This window comes from Triticum dicoccoides, chromosome 5A, assembly GCF_002162155.2.
Source record: "Triticum dicoccoides isolate Atlit2015 ecotype Zavitan chromosome 5A, WEW_v2.0, whole genome shotgun sequence".
Lineage (NCBI taxonomy): Eukaryota > Viridiplantae > Streptophyta > Magnoliopsida > Poales > Poaceae > Triticum > Triticum dicoccoides.
In genome coordinates, this window is record NC_041388.1 from 647,531,293 (window position 1) to 647,550,069 (window position 18,777).

At 43.2% G+C, this 18,777-nt stretch overlaps 2 protein-coding genes across 2 annotated transcripts; both read right to left on the minus strand.

Annotated features, from left to right (window-relative positions):
• Positions 1–3,651: 3,651 nt before the first annotated feature.
• On the minus strand, positions 3,652–4,332 carry LOC119298257 (basic blue protein-like). The gene is made up of 2 exons (XM_037575728.1): positions 4,075–4,332; positions 3,652–3,986 (listed from the first exon to the last, which is right to left on the minus strand). Exons 1-2 carry the CDS (start codon positions 4,241–4,243, stop codon positions 3,787–3,789), a joined length of 369 nt encoding a protein of 122 aa, XP_037431625.1. The 5' UTR covers positions 4,244–4,332; the 3' UTR covers positions 3,652–3,786.
• A 1,899-nt stretch (positions 4,333–6,231) lies between these two features.
• Positions 6,232–6,912, minus strand: LOC119298259 (basic blue protein-like). The gene is made up of 2 exons (XM_037575729.1): positions 6,671–6,912; positions 6,232–6,582 (listed from the first exon to the last, which is right to left on the minus strand). Exons 1-2 carry the CDS (start codon positions 6,840–6,842, stop codon positions 6,383–6,385), a joined length of 372 nt encoding a protein of 123 aa, XP_037431626.1. The 5' UTR covers positions 6,843–6,912; the 3' UTR covers positions 6,232–6,382.
• Positions 6,913–18,777: the final 11,865 nt, after the last annotated feature.

Here is an 18,777-nt window from a genome sequence, read left to right on the forward strand (position 1 = left end):
CAACTCCAGACTGACAAAATTTGCCCTAAACTAGCCATCCTGGCACAAATAGGAATGACATGCACGAGAGGGGGTGGAGTTGTGCCCTCTCTACTTCGCTCACTAGACGATCTAGTGGAGAATAAGAGGAGGGTGTAACGGGGAGGCGAAGAGGGGAGGCAGGAGAGACAGAAGAGAATCGAAGAACGAGAGGATTGTGAATTTTCTTTTTCCTATTTAGAAAGTAGCACTAGTCGTTATGGTCTGTCACATGGCCATGTATGTGCCTTTTGCAGTTCACCTTACTATTACCATTTTTTATACAACATAATGTACATAATTCCGTAAAAATGTTTGTATTTGGATCCTTTTTCTATAGTATAAGCTAATTATCATTTTTTAAATGTATGTGTGTGCACACACGTTTGTTCTGGTAAAATTTATAAGTCCGATATACAAATGTAGTGAGCAAACAAAAAAAGAATTGTTTGTACACACACAAGGTCCTTGTTGTGGAGATTGCTTTGGAGACCTCTTGAACATCACTAGTATCCCGTTGAGATGAATAGTAGAGTTCAACATAAAAGGAAACAATTGTGTTTAAGGGATCATTGGCCATTGCATGTTATTACATTTTAAAATCATGGTCACATGTAATTAGCTTAAACTGAAATAGTGGCAACAAAGCACTAAACCAAAGTTTAACGAATGAATATCCAAGTGTGTTTCGTCTGTCTTTTGCTTTTGACGCTTTGTTTTGCCTCAAAGTGTATTTGAATTAGCATGAGCATTTTATAATATATACTGTCAATAGAGTGCCTCTGCTGAAGAACTGAACTTAACAATCGAGACTATATAGAAGATAGAACATCTCCTGTCGGGCGCGCCTATATCTCGCCTTCAGTGAGTCTGGCTGCGTACTCGCTGAAGGGCGAGCGAGCTGGGCCGGCCCACAAGCGCGGGAGGCCATTCTTTTTTTTCTTCCTTTTTTTACATTTTCTGTTTTCTTTTTTCTTTTTTTGTACTTCTATTTATACTGTAAAATATTCTAAAAATATAAATTACGAAAAACAATCTTCATTTTTTTTGAAAATATTTAAAAAGTATTTAAAAATGTTGAACAGGTATTAAAAATGTTGAATAAGTATTTGAAAAAAATGTTGATCAAGTATTTGAAAACTGTTGAACAAGTATTTGAAAAATGTTGAGCATGAATGGAAAACAAGTTGAATAAACATTTGAAATATATAGAATAAGTTTTTAATAAATGTTGATCAAGTATTTGAAAAAATATTAAACAAATATTTGAAAAAATGTTGATAATGTATATAAAAATGTTGAACAAGTATTTGGCAAATGTTGATCAACAATTTGAGAAAATGTTGATCATGTATATAAAAATGTAGAATGAAAAACAAAAAGAGACAAAAGGAAATCCCCAAAAAATGAAAACAGAAAAAGAAACAAAATAAACCAAAGAAAAAGGAAAATGAAAAGAAAACTAAAGAAACAAATGAAAAACCCTGGAGAAAAAAAACAGTTGTATGTAAAATAATGAAGAAACAAAAGCAAAATAATGAAACAATGCAGAACAGAAGAGAAAAGAAAAGAAAAGATAGAAAACAAAATGCAAAAAAGGAGAAAATCGGCACGACTTGCTTCAAGTAGGCCATGTCCTTTATGTTATTCCGAACTATTGGGCAGGCACACTGGATAATCGCGCTTCCTATGTTTGCGGCGATCCCTGGTGCTCCCCTTTTCCCTTCTATTTTTCTTTAGACTCTGCGCGAAAATGGACTAGCCCAGTAATGACCACATCCAAGAAAACTTCGATGCGAAACTCAGTCCGAGAACACGCTTAATGCAATAGAATGTTGCAACCAATTTCAAGACGCAAAGAAATTCAGAGGTCGACTGATTTTGGGGAAACAACAAGACGGTCAGAAATGGGCCTAATGCATTTCGGTTAGCGCAACAAATCATTACCTGGGCCAGGCCCATCCTGCTAGTACTATGTTGAAGGTACAAACTATTCCATTTCCGTGTCTAAAAAAACTATTCCATTTTGTACAGAGTTCCATGTTTCCAAATAAAAATAAATGACACTGCAGTACTCTACTGAAGGGGTACCCTATGCTATGACATCATGTAATATTTATCCTGTTGTCGATCCTGGCGGTACAGAAGTCATGCATGATTCACTCAGAGTTCTAGCGCACCTGCAAGTTCCACCCTAAAATTGAAAAACTGCATAGCACCCGAAAATGATTTCTTTGGTGGTGATGAGCATGCAAGTGCTTGAGTTCGTGTCTTTTTGGATAGGGCTTGGTCCACGACATAACACATGTTATGTTGTATTTTTTTGGATCAAACTTAATCGATGTGGTAGTTTTTGGATGAACTATATGCATGTTTTAATTTGAATTATTTGATTGGCTGAACTATATGTATGTTTATGGTTGTTTTGTTGTGTACGTTGAATTTAAATCATGCAAATGATTGATGAAATACCATGCAATTGTTTGAAATGAATGTTAAAAAAGGTGGAAGAATAAGTCAAAAAGATTTTAGGGAGTTAAATATAGGGTTTGGTTAGGTTTGGCACAACTTAACTCCTTAAATATGAATGAGTTAAGTTTAGAAAGGCATATAAGGAGATACTCCCTACGTTAATTTTTATAAGGTGTATTTGTTTTTTTAATAAAATTCCACAATGTAAGGTACATTTCTTCTAATTCATCAGAAATTCCGTTTTCAGCCCTCTAGAAAAAAGGATAGTATCTCTCCCCTGATTGCATGTATCTCTCCTTGTAAAAAAGAAAAATATCTCTCTCCCAATTGCATGTATCTCCTATTTTTCTAGCCTAAATGATTTACTTACCACTAATCAATGATTTAGCCAAGGTTATTTTTTTCTAACTTGTGTATAATTATGTGCCTTGGCCATCGTGCCAAAAATTATACACCTTACATAAATGATTGAAGGGAGTAAATTATAAGTGGTTGACTAGAGATGCTCTTGGTGTTTGTTAATAAGATGGCATATTGGGTAGTTTCAAAGGAACTCCGAGGGCAGAGGGGTATGGTGGGTGAAGTGGAGCAGGTGAAGCAACCATTTCTCTGCTCCAGTAAAATGAAATAGATGCTACTCCAGCTCTAATCCACTAAGAAATTGAAGTTGAGATTTTGAAACAACTCTACTGAAATCATGGAGTGGAGCTGTCCAAAACCTACACTCAATCCAACAAGAACCAACTAGGAGCATATCCTATATGAAGATCGCCCGTGTTACTGGATTGGTGGATCTAGTTGGTTAAATTGACTCGACGACTAGGGCTTTGGGGCACTAGTCCTTAAGGGTGCGTGCACGAAGACTTCTCGGGTGTAATTGAAAAGGTTAGTCCGGCTCCGACAAGCGGCACGTGAGTGGCTCGTTCTGGCGGTAGTGGTCGTTTGATGGTCCAAGAACCCCTATGTAATGTTTATTATGTTTGAAATGCTTTGTACTTTTGGTGAACTATTTTTAAAGAAGACTCCGAATTCAATTGACTGTGATAGACCTTCATAATCGTTCACCCTTAATGTTCAAAGTATGGTTGGTAGAATGGTAGAAACTTATGTCTACTCGTATATTTCTAGTAGCTAGTCCAAATAGATGTTGGTTTATCAAGGTTCCATGAAAACATGATGCAAACACTGCACTAGGATCAATTTATTTCTTCCATCAACAATTAATCATTGGCTAGCACACCATAAAGACTTGGTAAAAAAGTACAAATCCAGAGACACGCATATGCGCGAGATCTATTAAGTAGTGACAGCTATCTTCATGCCTTGCTGGCAGTGACCCGGAAGGCTGCAGATGAAGAACGCTTTGCCTCTGCGGGCGAGCTGGATGTGGTCATTGCCGGAGGTGTAGGTCCTCGACAGGCCCGAGACCCTGCATGAGTTGTAGTCGCTTTCTCCCACCTGCACCACGTTGTGCATACTAGGGTTGTACTTGAACACTGCGTGCATTAGTTAACACAAGAATACATATCAGAACATAATATATACATTAAGAACAACCAATCACCTGATCTTTAGAGTTCTCACCAAGCACGTCCCCGGACTGGATGTGCTTGCCACCTTCCCATCCGGAGACACCGAAGCTCCATCCCTTGTTGTCACCAACGGTCCACTCCTTGCCATGGACGATGGTGGTTGCGCAGCAAACGACCAGAAGCAGCACCAAAAGGGTGGGTATGATGGTTCCCCGTGCCATCGTTGGTGCTGCTCTTGACTTCTTGTCGCTACCGAAGATTACAAGAACAACAAAATGAAACAATGGTCGGTTCCTCAAGTGATTGCTTGCGTTTGGTCTCCTTCTCGTATCATATATATAGCCAGTCAGCTAAAATCGTTGTTTTAATGTGCTCAAATAATGAGAATCTTGCTTTAAATGAGACAAATAAACAATTGTGATATGCAATGTTACTTAGTATATGCTACCAAATCCTCCAACTTATATAATCCGATCTAGTATTAATGGAAATTAACGAGATGTATTTATTTTCCTACTCTTAAGATTTAGAAAATATTTCTTTTTCGTGGATTCATTAGTGGTATATCAGATATTTATATATACTAGTATTAGATGATATATTTGTAATAGGAAAATTCTAAAATAAAAAATATTTTAAATAAGGAGAAGTCCCTAATCTAGAGTTTTCGACCATAGCTGCTAAAGCTGTTGGGGAACCTTGCATGGAAAACAAAAAAATTCTACGCATACGCATGATCTATCCATGGAGATGCGTAGCTACGAGAGGGGGAGAGTATCTTCATACCCTTGAAGATCGCTAAGAGAAAGCGTTTTTCAACGCGGTTGATGTAGTCGTACACATTCACGACCCATCCCGATCTGGTACCGAACGTACGACACCTCCGCATTCAGCACATGTTTAGCTCGATGACGTCCTCGCCTTCTCGATCTAGGGCGTGGTGATGGTTGGTGATGAAGAACAATCTCCGTAGGGCTTTGCCAAGCACTACAGAAACTAGATGGAGGATAAACTAGAGGGGACAGGGTTGCCGACACACGGCTTGGTGAAATGACTGATGAAATACCATGCAATTGTTTGAAATGAATGTTAAAAAGGATAGAAGAATTTGTCAAAAAATTTAGGGAGTTAAATATAGGGTTTGGTTAGGTTTGGCCACAATTTAACTCCTTAAATATGAAGGAGTTAAGTTTAGAAAGGCATATAAGGAGATACTCCCTATGTTACTTTTTATAAGGTGTGTTTGTTTTTTGATAAAATTCCACAATGTAAGATGCATTTCTTCTAATTCATCCGAAATTCCGTCTTCAACCCTCTAGAAAAAGGATAGTATCTCTCCCCTGATTGCATGTGTCTCTCCATGTAAAAAAGGAAAGTATCTCTCTCTCGATTGCTTGTATCTCTTATTTTTCTAGCCTAAATGATTTACTTACCACTAATCAATGATTTAGCCAAGGTTAATTTTTTTCTAACTTGTGTATAATTATGTGCCTTGGTCACCGTGCCTAAAATTATACACCTTACATAGAGGAATGAAGGGAGTAATTATAAATGGTTGACTAGAGATGCTCTTGGTGTTTGTTAATAAGATGGCATATTGGGTAGTTTCAAAGGAACTCTGAGGGCAGGGGGCATGGTTCGTGAAGTGGAGCAGGTGAAGGAACCATTTCTCTGCTCCAGTAAAATAAAATAGATGCTACTCCAGCTCCAATCCACTAAGAAACCAATGTTGAGCTGTTTGAAACAACTCTACTGAAATCATGGAGTGGAGCTGTCCAAAACCTACCCTAAATCCGACAAGAACCAACTAGAAGCATATCCTATATGTGAAGGTCGCCCGTGTTACTGGATTGGTGGATCTAGTTTGTTAAATTGACTCAACAACTAGGGCTCTGTGGCACTAGTCCTTAAGGGTGCGTGCACGAAGACTTCTCGGTCGTACTCGAAAAGGTTAGGCCAGTCCGACAAGCGGCAGGTGAGCGGCATGTTCTAGCGGTAGTGGCCGTTTGATGGTCCAAGAACCTATATGTGATGTTTATTATGTTTGAGATGCTTTGTACTTTTGGTGAACTATTTAAAAAAAAGACTCCGAATTCAATTGACTGTGATAGACCTTCATAATCTATTGCCCTTAATGTTCAAAGTATGGTTGGTAGAATGGTAGAAACTTATGTCTACTCGTATATTTCTAGTAGCTAGTCCAAATAGATGTTGATTTATCAAGGTTCCATGAAAACATGATGCAAACACTGCACTAGGATCAATTTATTTCTTCTATCATCAATTCATCATGGGCTAGCACACCATAAAGACTTGGTAAAAAACTACAAATACAAAGACACACATATGCGCGAGATCTATTAAGCAGCGACATCGATCTTCATGCCTTGCTGGCAGTGACCCGGAAGGCTGCAGATGAAGAACGCTTTGCCTCCGTGGGCGAGCTGGATGTGGTCATTGCCGGAGGTGTAGGTCCTCGACGGGCCCGAGACCCTGCATGAGTTGTAGTCGCCTTCTCCCACCTGCACCACGTTGTGCATACTAGGGTTGTACTTGAACACTGCATGCATTAGTTAACACAAGAATACATATCAGAACGTAGTATATGCATCAAGAACGACCAATCACTTGATCTTTAGAGTTTTCACCAAGCACGTCGCCGGACTGGATGTGCTTGCCACTCTCCCATCCGGAGACGCCGAAGCTCCATCCCTTGTTGTCACCAACGGTCCACTCCTTGCCATGGACGACGGTGGTTGCGCAACAAACGGCCAGAAGCAACACCAAAAGGGTGGGTACGATGGTTCCCCGTGCCATCATTAGTGTTGCTCTTGACTTCTTGTCGCTACCGAAGATCACAAGAACAACAAAATGAAACAATGGTCGGTTACTCAAGTGATTGCTTGCATTCGGTCTCCTCCTATCACATATATAGCCGGTCAGCAAAAATCATTGTTTTAATGTGCTGAAATAATGAGAATCTTGCTTTAAATGAGACAAATCAATAATTGTGATATGCAACGTTACTTAGTATATGCTACCAAATCCTCCAACTTATATAATCCGATCTAGTATTAATGGAAATTAACAAGCATGCATTAATTTTCCTACTCTGAAGATTTAGAAAATATCTCTTTTTCATGGATGCATTAGTTGTATATCATGTATTTACATATACTAGTATTAGATGATATATTTGTAAGAGGAAAATTCCAAAATAAAAACTTTTTTTAATTAGGACAATTCCCTAATCTTGACTTTTCGACCATAGCTGCTAAAGCATGATCAGAGACCTTGATTTGGGATTGTCTAGTCACAAATCATCTGAAATTGATAGGAATATTTTCAATAAATGTAGTTCAAATGAATTTCACAAGTCAGAAAATTTAATGCATTGGGTCAATATAAGAATTTTAGACTAGGTTAATTTGGAATAATTCAAAAAGAAAAGTGGCCATGATTGGTCAACGATGTAGTAAACTCGACGAGATTCGGAAGGAACTAATTGAGAGGAACATTTGTGAGACTTACCAAGAACTTGTCGCCACTTGAGTCGACGAAGATTATGACCTCAAGGACGCCCCCCCCTGGAAAACTCCGCGACAACTCCAGACCAACAAAATTTGCTCTAAACTAGCCATCCTGGCACAAACAGGAATGACATGCACGAGAGGGGGTGGAGTTGTGCCCTGTGTACTTCGCTCACTAGACGATCTAGTGGAGAATAAGAGGAGGGCATAACGGGGAGGCGAAGAGGGGAGGCAGGAGAGACAGAAGATAGTCGAAGAATGAGAGGATTGTGAATTTTCTTTTTCCTATTTAGAAAGTAGCACTAGTCGTTATGGTGTGTCACATGGCCATGTATGTGCTTTTTGCAGTTCACCTTACTATTACCATTTTTTATAAAACATAATGTACACAATTCCGTAAAAATGTTTGTATTTGGATACTTTTTCTATATAAAAACCATTGATGGTGTCGTATAAGCTAATTTTCATTTTTTAAATGTATGTGTGTGCACACACGTTTGTTCTGGTAAAATTTACAAGTCTGATATACAAATTGTTGGGGAACGTTGCAGAAAACAAAAATTTTCCTACTCGTTTCACCAAGATCATCTAGGAGTTCATCTAGCAACGAGTCATTGGATGCATCTACATACCTTTGTAGATCGCGAGCGGAAGCGTTCAAAAGAACGGTGATGATGTAGTCGTACTCGACGTGATCCAAATCACCGATGACCAGCGCCGAATGGACGGCACCTCCGCGTTCAACACACGTACGGGACGGGAGACGTCTCCTCCTTCTTGATCCAGCAAGGGGGAAGGAGAGGTTGATGAAGATCCAGCAGCACGACGGCGTGGTGGTGGATGCAGGGCGTCACAGCAGCAGGGCTTCGCCGAGACTACGAGGGAGAGACGTAACGGGGGAAGGTGGAGGCGCCAGGGGCTGGTGTAAAATCCCTCCTCTCCCCCCCACTATATATAGGGGTGCCAGGGGGGCGCCGGCCCTAGTAGATGGCATCTACTAGGGGGGGCGGCGGCCAAGGGGAGGTTTCCCTCCCCCCCAAGGCACCTAGGGGTGCCTTCCTCCACATGGACTCTTCCATGGTGGAAACCCTAGGCGCATGGGCCTATAGGGGCTGGTGCCCTTGGCCCATCTAGGCCAAGGCGCACCCCCTACAGCCCATGTGGCCCCCGGGACAGGTGGCCCCACCCGGTGGACCACCGGGACCCTTCCGGTGGTCCCGGTACAATACCGATAACCCCGAAACTTGTCCCGATGCCCGAAATAGCACTTCCTATATATAATTCTTTACCTCCGGACCATTCCGGAACTCCTCGTGACGTCCGGGATCTCATCCGGGACTCCGAACAACATTCAGGTTTCTGCATATACATATCTTCATAACCCTAGCGTCACCGAACCTTAAGTGTGTAGACCCTACGGGTTCGGGAGACAAGCAGACATGACCGAGACGACTCTCCGGTCAATAACCAACAACGGGATTTGGATACCCATGTTGGATCCCACATGCTCCATGATGATCTCATCGGATGAACCACGATGTCGAGGATTTAATCAATCCCGTACGCTATTCCCTTTGTCTATCGATATGTTACTTGCCCGAGATTCGATCGTCGGTATCCCAATACCTCGTTCAATCTCGTTACCAGCAAGTCACTTTACTCATACCGTAATGCATGATCCTGTGACCAGACACTTGGTCACTCTGAGCTCATTATGATGATGCATTACCGAGTGGGCCCAGTGATACCTCTCCGTCATACGGAGTGACAAATCCCAGTGTTGATCCATGTCACCCAACAGAAACTTTCGGAGATACCCGTAGTCTAACTTTATAGTCGCCTAGTTACGTTGTGACGTTTGGCATACCCAAAGCACTCCTACGGTATCCGGGAGTTACACGATCTCATGGTCTAAGGAAAAGATACTTGACATTGGAAAACTCTAGCAAACGAACTATACGATCTTGTGCTATGTTTAGGATTGGGTCTTGTCCATCACATCATTCTCCCAATGATGTGATCTCGTTATCAATGACATCCAGTGTCCATAGTCAGGAAACCATGACTATCTGTTGATCAACGAGCTAGTCAACTAGAGGCTCACTAGGGACATGTCGGTGTCTGTTATTCACACATGTATTACGATTTCCGGATAACACAATTATAGCATGAATAAAGACAATTATCATGAACAAGGAAATATAATAATAATGCTTTTATTATTGCCTCTAGGGCATATTTCCAACAGTCTCCCACTTGCACTAGAGTCAATAATCTAGTTACATTGTGATGAATCGAACACCCATAGAATTCTGGTGTTGATCATGTTTTTCTCTAGGGAGAGGTTTAGTCAACGGATCTGCTATATTCAGGTCCGTGTATACTTTACAAATCTCTATGTCTCCATCTTGAACATTTTCACGAATGGAGTTGAAGCGACGCTTGATGTGCCTTGTCTTCTTGTGAAACCTGGGCTCCTTGGCAAGTGCAATAGCTCCAGTGTTGTCACAGAAGAGCTTGATCGGCCCCGATGCATTGGGTATGACTCCTAGGTCGGTGATGAACTCTTTCACCCATATTGCTTCATGTGCTGCCTCCGAGGCTACCATGTACTCCGCTTCACATGTAGATCCTGCCACGACGCTTTGCTTGCAACTGCACCAGCTTACTGCCCCACAATTCAAAATATACACGTATCCGGTTTGTGACTTAGAGTCATCCAGATCTGTGTCGAAGCTAGCGTCGACGTAACCCTTTACGACGAGCTCTTCGTCACCTCCATAAACGAGAAACATTTCCTTAGTCCTTTTCAGGTACTTCAGGATATTCTTGACCGCTGTCCAGTGTTCCTTGCCGGGATTACTTTGGTACCTTCCTACCAAACTGACGACAAGGTTAACATCAGGTCTGGTACACAGCATGGCATACATAATAGAACCTATGGCTGAGGCATAGGGGATGACGCTCATCTCTTCTATATCTTCTGTCGTGGTCGGACATTGAGCTGAGCTCAATTTCACACCTTGTAACACAGGCAAGAACCCCTTCTTGGATTGATCCATATTGAACTTCTTCAATATCTTATCAAGGTATGTGCTTTGTGAAAGACCTATGAGGCGTCTTGATCTATCTCTATAGATTTTGATGCCTAATATATAAGCAGCTTCTCCAAGGTCCTTCATTGAAAAACTTTTATTCAAGTAGGCCTTGATGCTGTCCAAGAGTTCTATATCATTTCCCATCAAAAGTATGTCATCTACATATAATATGAGAAATGCTACAGAGCTCCCACTCACTTTCTTGTAAACGCATGCTTCTCCATAAGTCTGTGTAAACCCAAACGCTTTGATCATCTCATCAAAGCGAATGTTCCAACTCCGAGATGCTTGCACCAGCCCATAAATCGAGCGTTGGAGCTTGCACACTTTGTCAGCATTCTTAGGATCGACAAAACCTTCCGGCTGTATCATATACAATTCTTCCTTAAGGAAACCATTAAGGAATGCCGTTTTGACGTCCATTTGCCATATTTCGTAATCATAGAATGCGGCAATTGCTAACATGATTCGGACGGACTTCAGCTTCGCTACCGGTGAGAAAGTCTCATCGTAGTCAACCCCTTGAACTTGTCGATAACCCTTAGCGACAAGCCGAGCTTTATAGATGGTCACATTACCATCCGCGTCTGTCTTCTTCTTAAAGATCCATTTATTTTCTATGGCTCGCCGCTCAACGGGCAAGTCAGTCAAAGTCCATACTTTGTTTTCATACATGGATCCTATCTCGGATTTCATGGCTTCCAGCCATTTGTCGGAATCCGGGCCCGCCATCGCTTCTTCATAGTTCGAAGGTTCACAGTTGTCTAACAGCATGATTTCCAAGACAGGGTTGCCGTACCACTCTGGTGCGGAACGTGTCCTTGTGGACCTTCGAATTTCAGTAGGGGCTTGATCAGAAGTATCTTGATCATTGTCATTAACTTCCTCTCTAGTCGGTGCAGGCACCTCAGGAACATTTTCTTGAGTTGCGCCATTTTCCGGTTCAAGAGGTAATACTTCATCAAGCTCTACTTTCCTCCCACTTACTTCTTTCGAGAGAAACTCTTTCTCCAGAAAGGACCCATTCTTGGCAACAAAGATCTTGCCTTCGGATCTGAGGTAGAAGGTGTACCCAATAGTTTCTTTTGGGTATCCTATGAAGACGCATTTTTCCGACTTGGGTTCGAGCTTTTCAGGTTGAAGTTTCTTGACATAAGCATCGCATCCCCAAACTTTTAGAAACGACAGCTTAGGTTTCTTCCCAAACCATAATTCATACGGTGTCGTCTCAACGGATTTCGACGGAGCCCTATTTAAAGTGAATGCGGCAGTCTCTAAAGCATAGCCCCAAAAAGAAAGCGGTAAATCGGTAAGAGCCATCATAGATCGCACCATATCTAACAGAGTGCGATTACGACGTTCGGACACACCATTACGCTGAGGTGTTCCAGGCGGCGTGAGTTGTGAAATTATTCTACATTTTCTTAAGTGTGCCCCAAACTCGTGACTCAAGTATTCTCCTCCACGATCTGATCATAGAAACTTGATTTTCCTGTCACGTTGATTTTCAACCTCACTCTGAAATTCCTTGAACTTTTCAAAGGTTTCAGACTTGTGTTTCATTAAGTAGATATACACATACCTACTTAAATCATCAGTGAGGGTGAGAACATAACGATAGCCACCGCGAGCCTCAACACTCATTGGACCGCACACATCAGTATGTATGATTTCCAATAAGTCGGTTGCTCGCTCCATTGTTCCTGAGAACGGAGTCTTGGTCATTTTACCCATAACGCATGGTTCGCATGTGTCAAATGATTCATAATCAAGAGACTCTAAAAGTCCATCAGCATGGAGCTTCTTCATGCGTTTGACACCTATGTGACCAAGGCGGCAGTGCCACAGGTATGTGGGACTATCATTATCAACCTTACTTCTTTTGGTACTCACATTATGAATATGTGTAGCATCACGTTCGAGATTCATAAAGAACAAACCATTCACCATAGGAGCATGACCATAAAACATATCTCTCATAAAAATGGAACAACCATTATTCTCAGATTTAAAAGAGTAGCCATCTCGAATTAAACGAGATCCTGATACAATGTTCATGCTCAAAGCTGGCACTAAATAACAATCATTAAGGTTTAAAACTAATCCCGAAGGGAGATGCAGAGGTAGCGTGCCGTCGGCGATCACATTGACCTTGGAACCATTCCCGACGCGCATCATCACCTCGTCCTTTGCCAGTTTCCGCTTATTCCGCAGCCCCTGCTTTGAGTTACAAATGTGAGCAACTGCACCGGTATCAAATACCCAGGAGCTACTACGGGCACTAGTAAGGTACACATCAATTACATGTATATCACATATACCTTTTGTTTTGCCGGCCTTCTTATCCGCTAAGTACTTAGGGCAGTTCCGCTTCCAGTGACCGCTTCCCTTGCAATAAAAACACTCAGTCTCGGGCTTGGGTCCATTCTTTGGCTTCTTCCCGGCAGCTTGCTTGCCGGGCGCGGCAACCTCCTTGCCGTCCTTCTTGAAGTTCTTTTTACCCTTGCCTTTCTTGAACTTAGTGGTTTTATTGACCATCAACACTTGATGTTCCTTCCTGACTTCTACCTCTGCTGATTTTAGCATAGCAAATACTTTAGGAATGGTCTTTTCCATCCCCTGCATATTGAAATTCATCACAAAGCTCTTGTAGCTTGGTGGAAGCGACTGGAGGATTCTGTCAATGACCGCATCATCCGGGAGATTAACTCCCAGCTGAGTCAAGCGGTTATGCAACCCAGACATAGTGAGTATGTGCTCACTGACAGAATTGTTTTCCTCCATCTTACAGCTGAAGAATTTGTCGGAGACTTCATATCTCTCGACCCGGGCATGAGCTTGGAAAACCATTTTCAGCTCTTCGAACATCTCATATGCTCCATGTCTCTCAAAATGCTTTTGGAGCCCCGGCTCTAGGCTGTAAAGCATGCCGCACTGAACGAGGGAGTAGTCATCGAAACGTGCCTGCCAAGCGTTCATAACATCTTGTTCTGCAGGGAGAACGGGTGCGTCACCAAGAGGTGCTTGTAGGACATAATCTTTCTTGGCAGCTATGAGGATGATCCTCAGGTTCTGGACCCAGTCCGTATAGTTGCTGCCATCGTCTTTCAGCTTGGTTTTCTCTAGGAACGCGTTGAAGTTGAGGACTAAGTTGGCCATTTAATCTACAAGACATATTGTAAAATATTTAGACTAAGTTCATGATAATTAAGTTCAACTAATCAAATTATTAATGAACTCCCACTTAGATTAGACATCCCTCTAGTCATCTAAGTATTACATGATCCGAGTTAAACTAGACCGTGTCCGATCATCACGTGAGACGGACTAGTCAACATCGGTGAACATTTTCATGTTGATCGTATCTTCTATACGACTCATGCTCGACCTTTTGGTCTTCCGTGTTCCGAGGCCATGTCTGTACATGCTAGGCTCGTCAAGTCAACCTAAGTGTTTGCATGTGTAAATCTGTCTTACACCCGTTGTATGTGAACGTCTGAATAAAACACCCGATCATCACGTGGTGTTTTGAAACAGCGAACTGTCGCAACGGTGCACAGTTAGGGGGAACACTTCTTGAAATTAGTATGAGGGATCACCTTATTTACCACCGTCGTTCTAAGTAAACAAGATGCAAAACATGATAAACATCACATGCAATCAAATAATAAACGTGACATGATATGGCCAATATCACATAGCTCCTTTGATCTCCATCTTGGGGCTCCATGATCATCTTGTCACCGGCTTGACACCATGATCTCCATCATCATGATCTCCATCATCGTGTCTCCATGAAGTTGCTCGCCAACTATTACTTCTACTACTATGGCTAACGCGTTTAGCAATAAAGTAAAGTAATTTACATGGCGTTTCTTGATGACACGCAGGTCATATAAAAGAATAAAGACAACTCCTATGGCTCCTGCCGGTTGTCATACTCATCGACATGCAAGTCGTGAATCCTATTACAATAGCATGAACATCTCATACATCACATATAGATCATTCATCATTCATCACAACTTTGGCCATATCATATCACAAACCACTTGCTACAAAAACAAGTTAGACGTCCTCTAATTGTTGTTGCAAGTTTTACGTGGCTGAATTAGGGTTCTAGCAAGAACGTTTTCTTACCTACGTTAAAGCCACAACGTGATTTGTCAACTTCTATTTACCCTTCATAAGGACCCTGTTCATCGATTCCGCTCCAACTAAAGTAGGAGAGACAGACACCCGCCAGCCACCTTATGCAACTAGTGCATGTTAGTCAGTGGAACCGGTCTCACGTAAGCGTACGTGTAAGGTTGGTCCGGGCCGCTTCATCCCACAATACCGCTGAAGCAAGAAAGGACTAGTAACGGCAAGAAGGTTGACAAATCTACGCCCACAACCAATTGTGTTCTACTCGCGCAAGAAGAACTACGCATAGACCTAGCTCATGATGCCACTGTTGGGGAACGTTGCAGAAAACAAAAAATTTCCTACTCGTTTCACCAAGATCATCTAGGAGTTCATCTAGCAACGAGTGATTAGATGCATCTACATACCTTTGTAGATCGCGAGCGGAAGCGTTCAAAAGAACGGTGATGATGTAGTCGTACTCGACGTGATCCAAATCACCGATGACCAGCGCCGAACGGACGGCACCTCCGCGTTCAACACACGTACGGGACGGGAGACGTCTCCTCCTTCTTGATCCAGCAAGGGGGAAGGAGAGGTTGATGAAGATCCAGCAGCACGACGGCGTGGTGGTGGATGCAGGGCGTCACAGCAGCAGGGCTTCGCCGAGACTACGAGGGAGAGACGTAACGGGGGAAGGTGGAGGCGCCAGGGGCTGGTGTAAAATCCCTCCTCTCCCCCCCACTATATATAGGGGTGCCAGGGGGGCGCCGGCCCTAGTAGATGGCATCTACTAGGGGGGGCGGCGGCCAAGGGGAGGTTTCCCTCCCCCCCAAGGCACCTAGGGGTGCCTTCCACCACATGGACTCTTCCATGGTGGAAACCCTAGGCGCATGGGCCTATAGGGGCTGGTGCCCTTGGCCCATCTAGGCCAAGGCGCACCCCCTACAGCCCATGTGGCCCCCCCGGGACAGGTGGCCCCACCCGGTGGACCACCGGGACCCTTCCGGTGGTCCAGGTACAATACCGATAACCCCGAAACTTGTCCCGATGCCCGAAATAGCACTTCCTATATATAATTCTTTACCTCCGGACCATTCCGGAACTCCTCGTGACGTCCGGGATCTCATCCGGGACTCCGAACAACATTCGGGTTTCTGCATATACATATCTTCATAACCCTAGCATTACCGAACCTTAAGTGTGTAGACCCTACGGGTTCGGGAGACAAGCAGACATGACCGAGATGACTCTCCGGTCAATAACCAACAGCTGGATCTGGATACCCATGTTGGCTCCCACATGCTCCACGATGATCTCATCGGATGAACCACGATGTCGAGGATTTAATCAATCCCGTACGCTATTCCCTTTGTCTATCGATATGTTACTTGCCCGAGATTCGATCGTCGGTATCCCAATACCTCGTTCAATCTCGTTACCGGCAAGTCACTTTACTCGTATCGTAATGCATGATCCCGTGACCAGACACTTGGTCACTCTGAGCTCATTATGATGATGCATTACCGAGTGGGCCCAGTGATACCTCTCCGTCATACGGAGTGACAAATCCCAGTCTTGATCCATGTCACCCAACAGACACTTTCGGAGATACCCGTAGTCTACCTTTATAGTCACCCAGTTACGTTGTGACGTTTGGCATACCCAAAGCACTCCTACGGTATCCGGGAGTTACACGATCTCATGGTCTAAGGAAAAGATACTTGACATTGGAAAACTCTAGCAAACGAACTATACGATCTTGTGCTATGTTTAGGATTGGGTCTTGTCCATCACATCATTCTCCAATGATGTGATCTCGTTATCAATGACATCCAGTGTCCATAGTCAGGAAACCATGACTATCTGTTGATCAACGAGCTAGTCAACTAGAGGCTCACTAGGGACATGTTGGTGTCTGTTATTCACACATGTATTACGATTTCCGGATAACACAATTATAGCATGAATAAAGACAAATATCATGAACAAGGAAATATAATAATAATGCTTTTATTATTGCCTCTAGGGCATATTTCCAACAGTCTCCCACTTGCACTAGAGTCAATAATCTAGTTACATTGTGATGAATCAAACACCCATGGAATTCTGGTGTTGATCATGTTTTGCTCTAGGGAGAGGTTTAGTCAACGGATCTGCTACATTCAGGTCTGTATGTACTTTACAAATCTCTATGTCTCCATCTTGAACATTTTCACGAATGGAGTTGAAGCGACGCTTGATGTGCCTTGTCTTCTTGTGAAACCTGGGCTCCTTGGCAAGTGCAATAGCTCCAGTGTTGTCACAGAAGAGCTTGATCGGCCCCGACGCATTGGGTATGACTCCTAGGTCGGTGATGAACTCCTTCACCCATATTGCTTCATGTGCTGCCTCCGAGGCTACCATGTACTCTGCTTCACATGTAGATCCCGCCACGACGCTTTGCTTGCAACTGCACCAGCTTACTGCCCCACCATTCAAAATATACACGTATCCAGTTTGTGACTTAGAGTCATCCAGATCTGTGTCGAAGCTAGCGTCGACGTAACCCTTTACGACGAGCTCTTCGTCACCTCCATAAACGAGAAACATTTCCTTAGTCCTTTTCAGGTACTTCAGGATATTCTTGACCGCTGTCCAGTGTTCCTTGCCGGGATTACTTTGGTACCTTCCTACCAAACTGACGGCAAGGTTAACATCAGGTCTGGTACACAACATGGCATACATAATAGAACCTATGGCTGAGGCATAGGGGATGACGCTCATCTCTTCTATATCTTCTGCCGTGGTCGGACATTGAGCTGAGCTCAATTTCATACCTTGTAACACAGGCAAGAACCCCTTCTTGGATTGATCCATATTGAACTTCTTCAATATCTTATCAAGGTATGTGCTTTGTGAAAGACCTATGAGGCGTCTCGATCTATCTCTATAGATTTTGATGCCTAATATATAAGCAGCTTCTCCAAGGTCCTTCATTGAAAAACTTTTATTCAAGTAGGCCTTGATGCTGTCCAAGAGTTCTATATCATTTCCCATCAACAGTATGTCATCTACATATAATATGAGAAATGCTACAGAGCTCCCACTCACTTTATTGTAAATGCAGGCTTCTCCATAAGTCTGTGTAAACCCAAACGCTTTGATCATCTCATCAAAGCGAATGTTCCAACTCCGAGATGCTTGCACCAGCCCATAAATCGAGCGTTGGAGCTTGCACACTTTGTCAGCATTCTTAGGATCGACAAAACCTTCTGGCTGCATCATATACAATTCTTCCTTAAGGAAACCATTAAGGAATGCCGTTTTGACGTCCATTTGCCATATTTCGTAATCATAGAATGCGGCAATTGCTAACATGATTCGGACGGACTTCAGCTTCGCTACCGGTGAGAAAGTCTCATCGTAGTCAACCCCTTGAACTTGTCGATAACCCTTAGCGACAAGCCGAGCTTTATAGATGGTCACATTACCATCCGCGTCTGTCTTCTTCTTAAAGATCCATTTATTTTCTATGGCTCGCCGTTCAACGGGCAAGTCAGTCAAAGTCCATACTTCGTTTTCATACATGGATCCTATCTCGGATTTCATGGCTTCTAGCCATTTGTCGGAATCCGGGCCCGCCATCGCTTCTTCATAGTTCGAAGGTTCACCGTTGTCTAACAACATGATTTCCAAGACAGGGTTGCCGTACCACTCTGGTGCGGAACGTGTCCTTGTGTCCACTAGTAGGACTCCTCCCCCTTGGAAACCCTAGGCGCATGGGCCTTGTGGGGCTGGTGCCCTTGGCCCAAGCAGGCCAAGGCGCACCCCCTACAGCCCATGTGGCCCCCGGGGATGGGTGGCCCCACCCGGTGGGCCCCCGGGACCCCTCCGGTGGTCCCGGTACAATACCGATAACCCCGAAACTTGTCCCGATGCCCGAAACAGGACTTCCCATATATAAATCTTTACCTCCGGACCATTCCGGAACTCCTCGTGACGTCCGGGATCTCATACGGG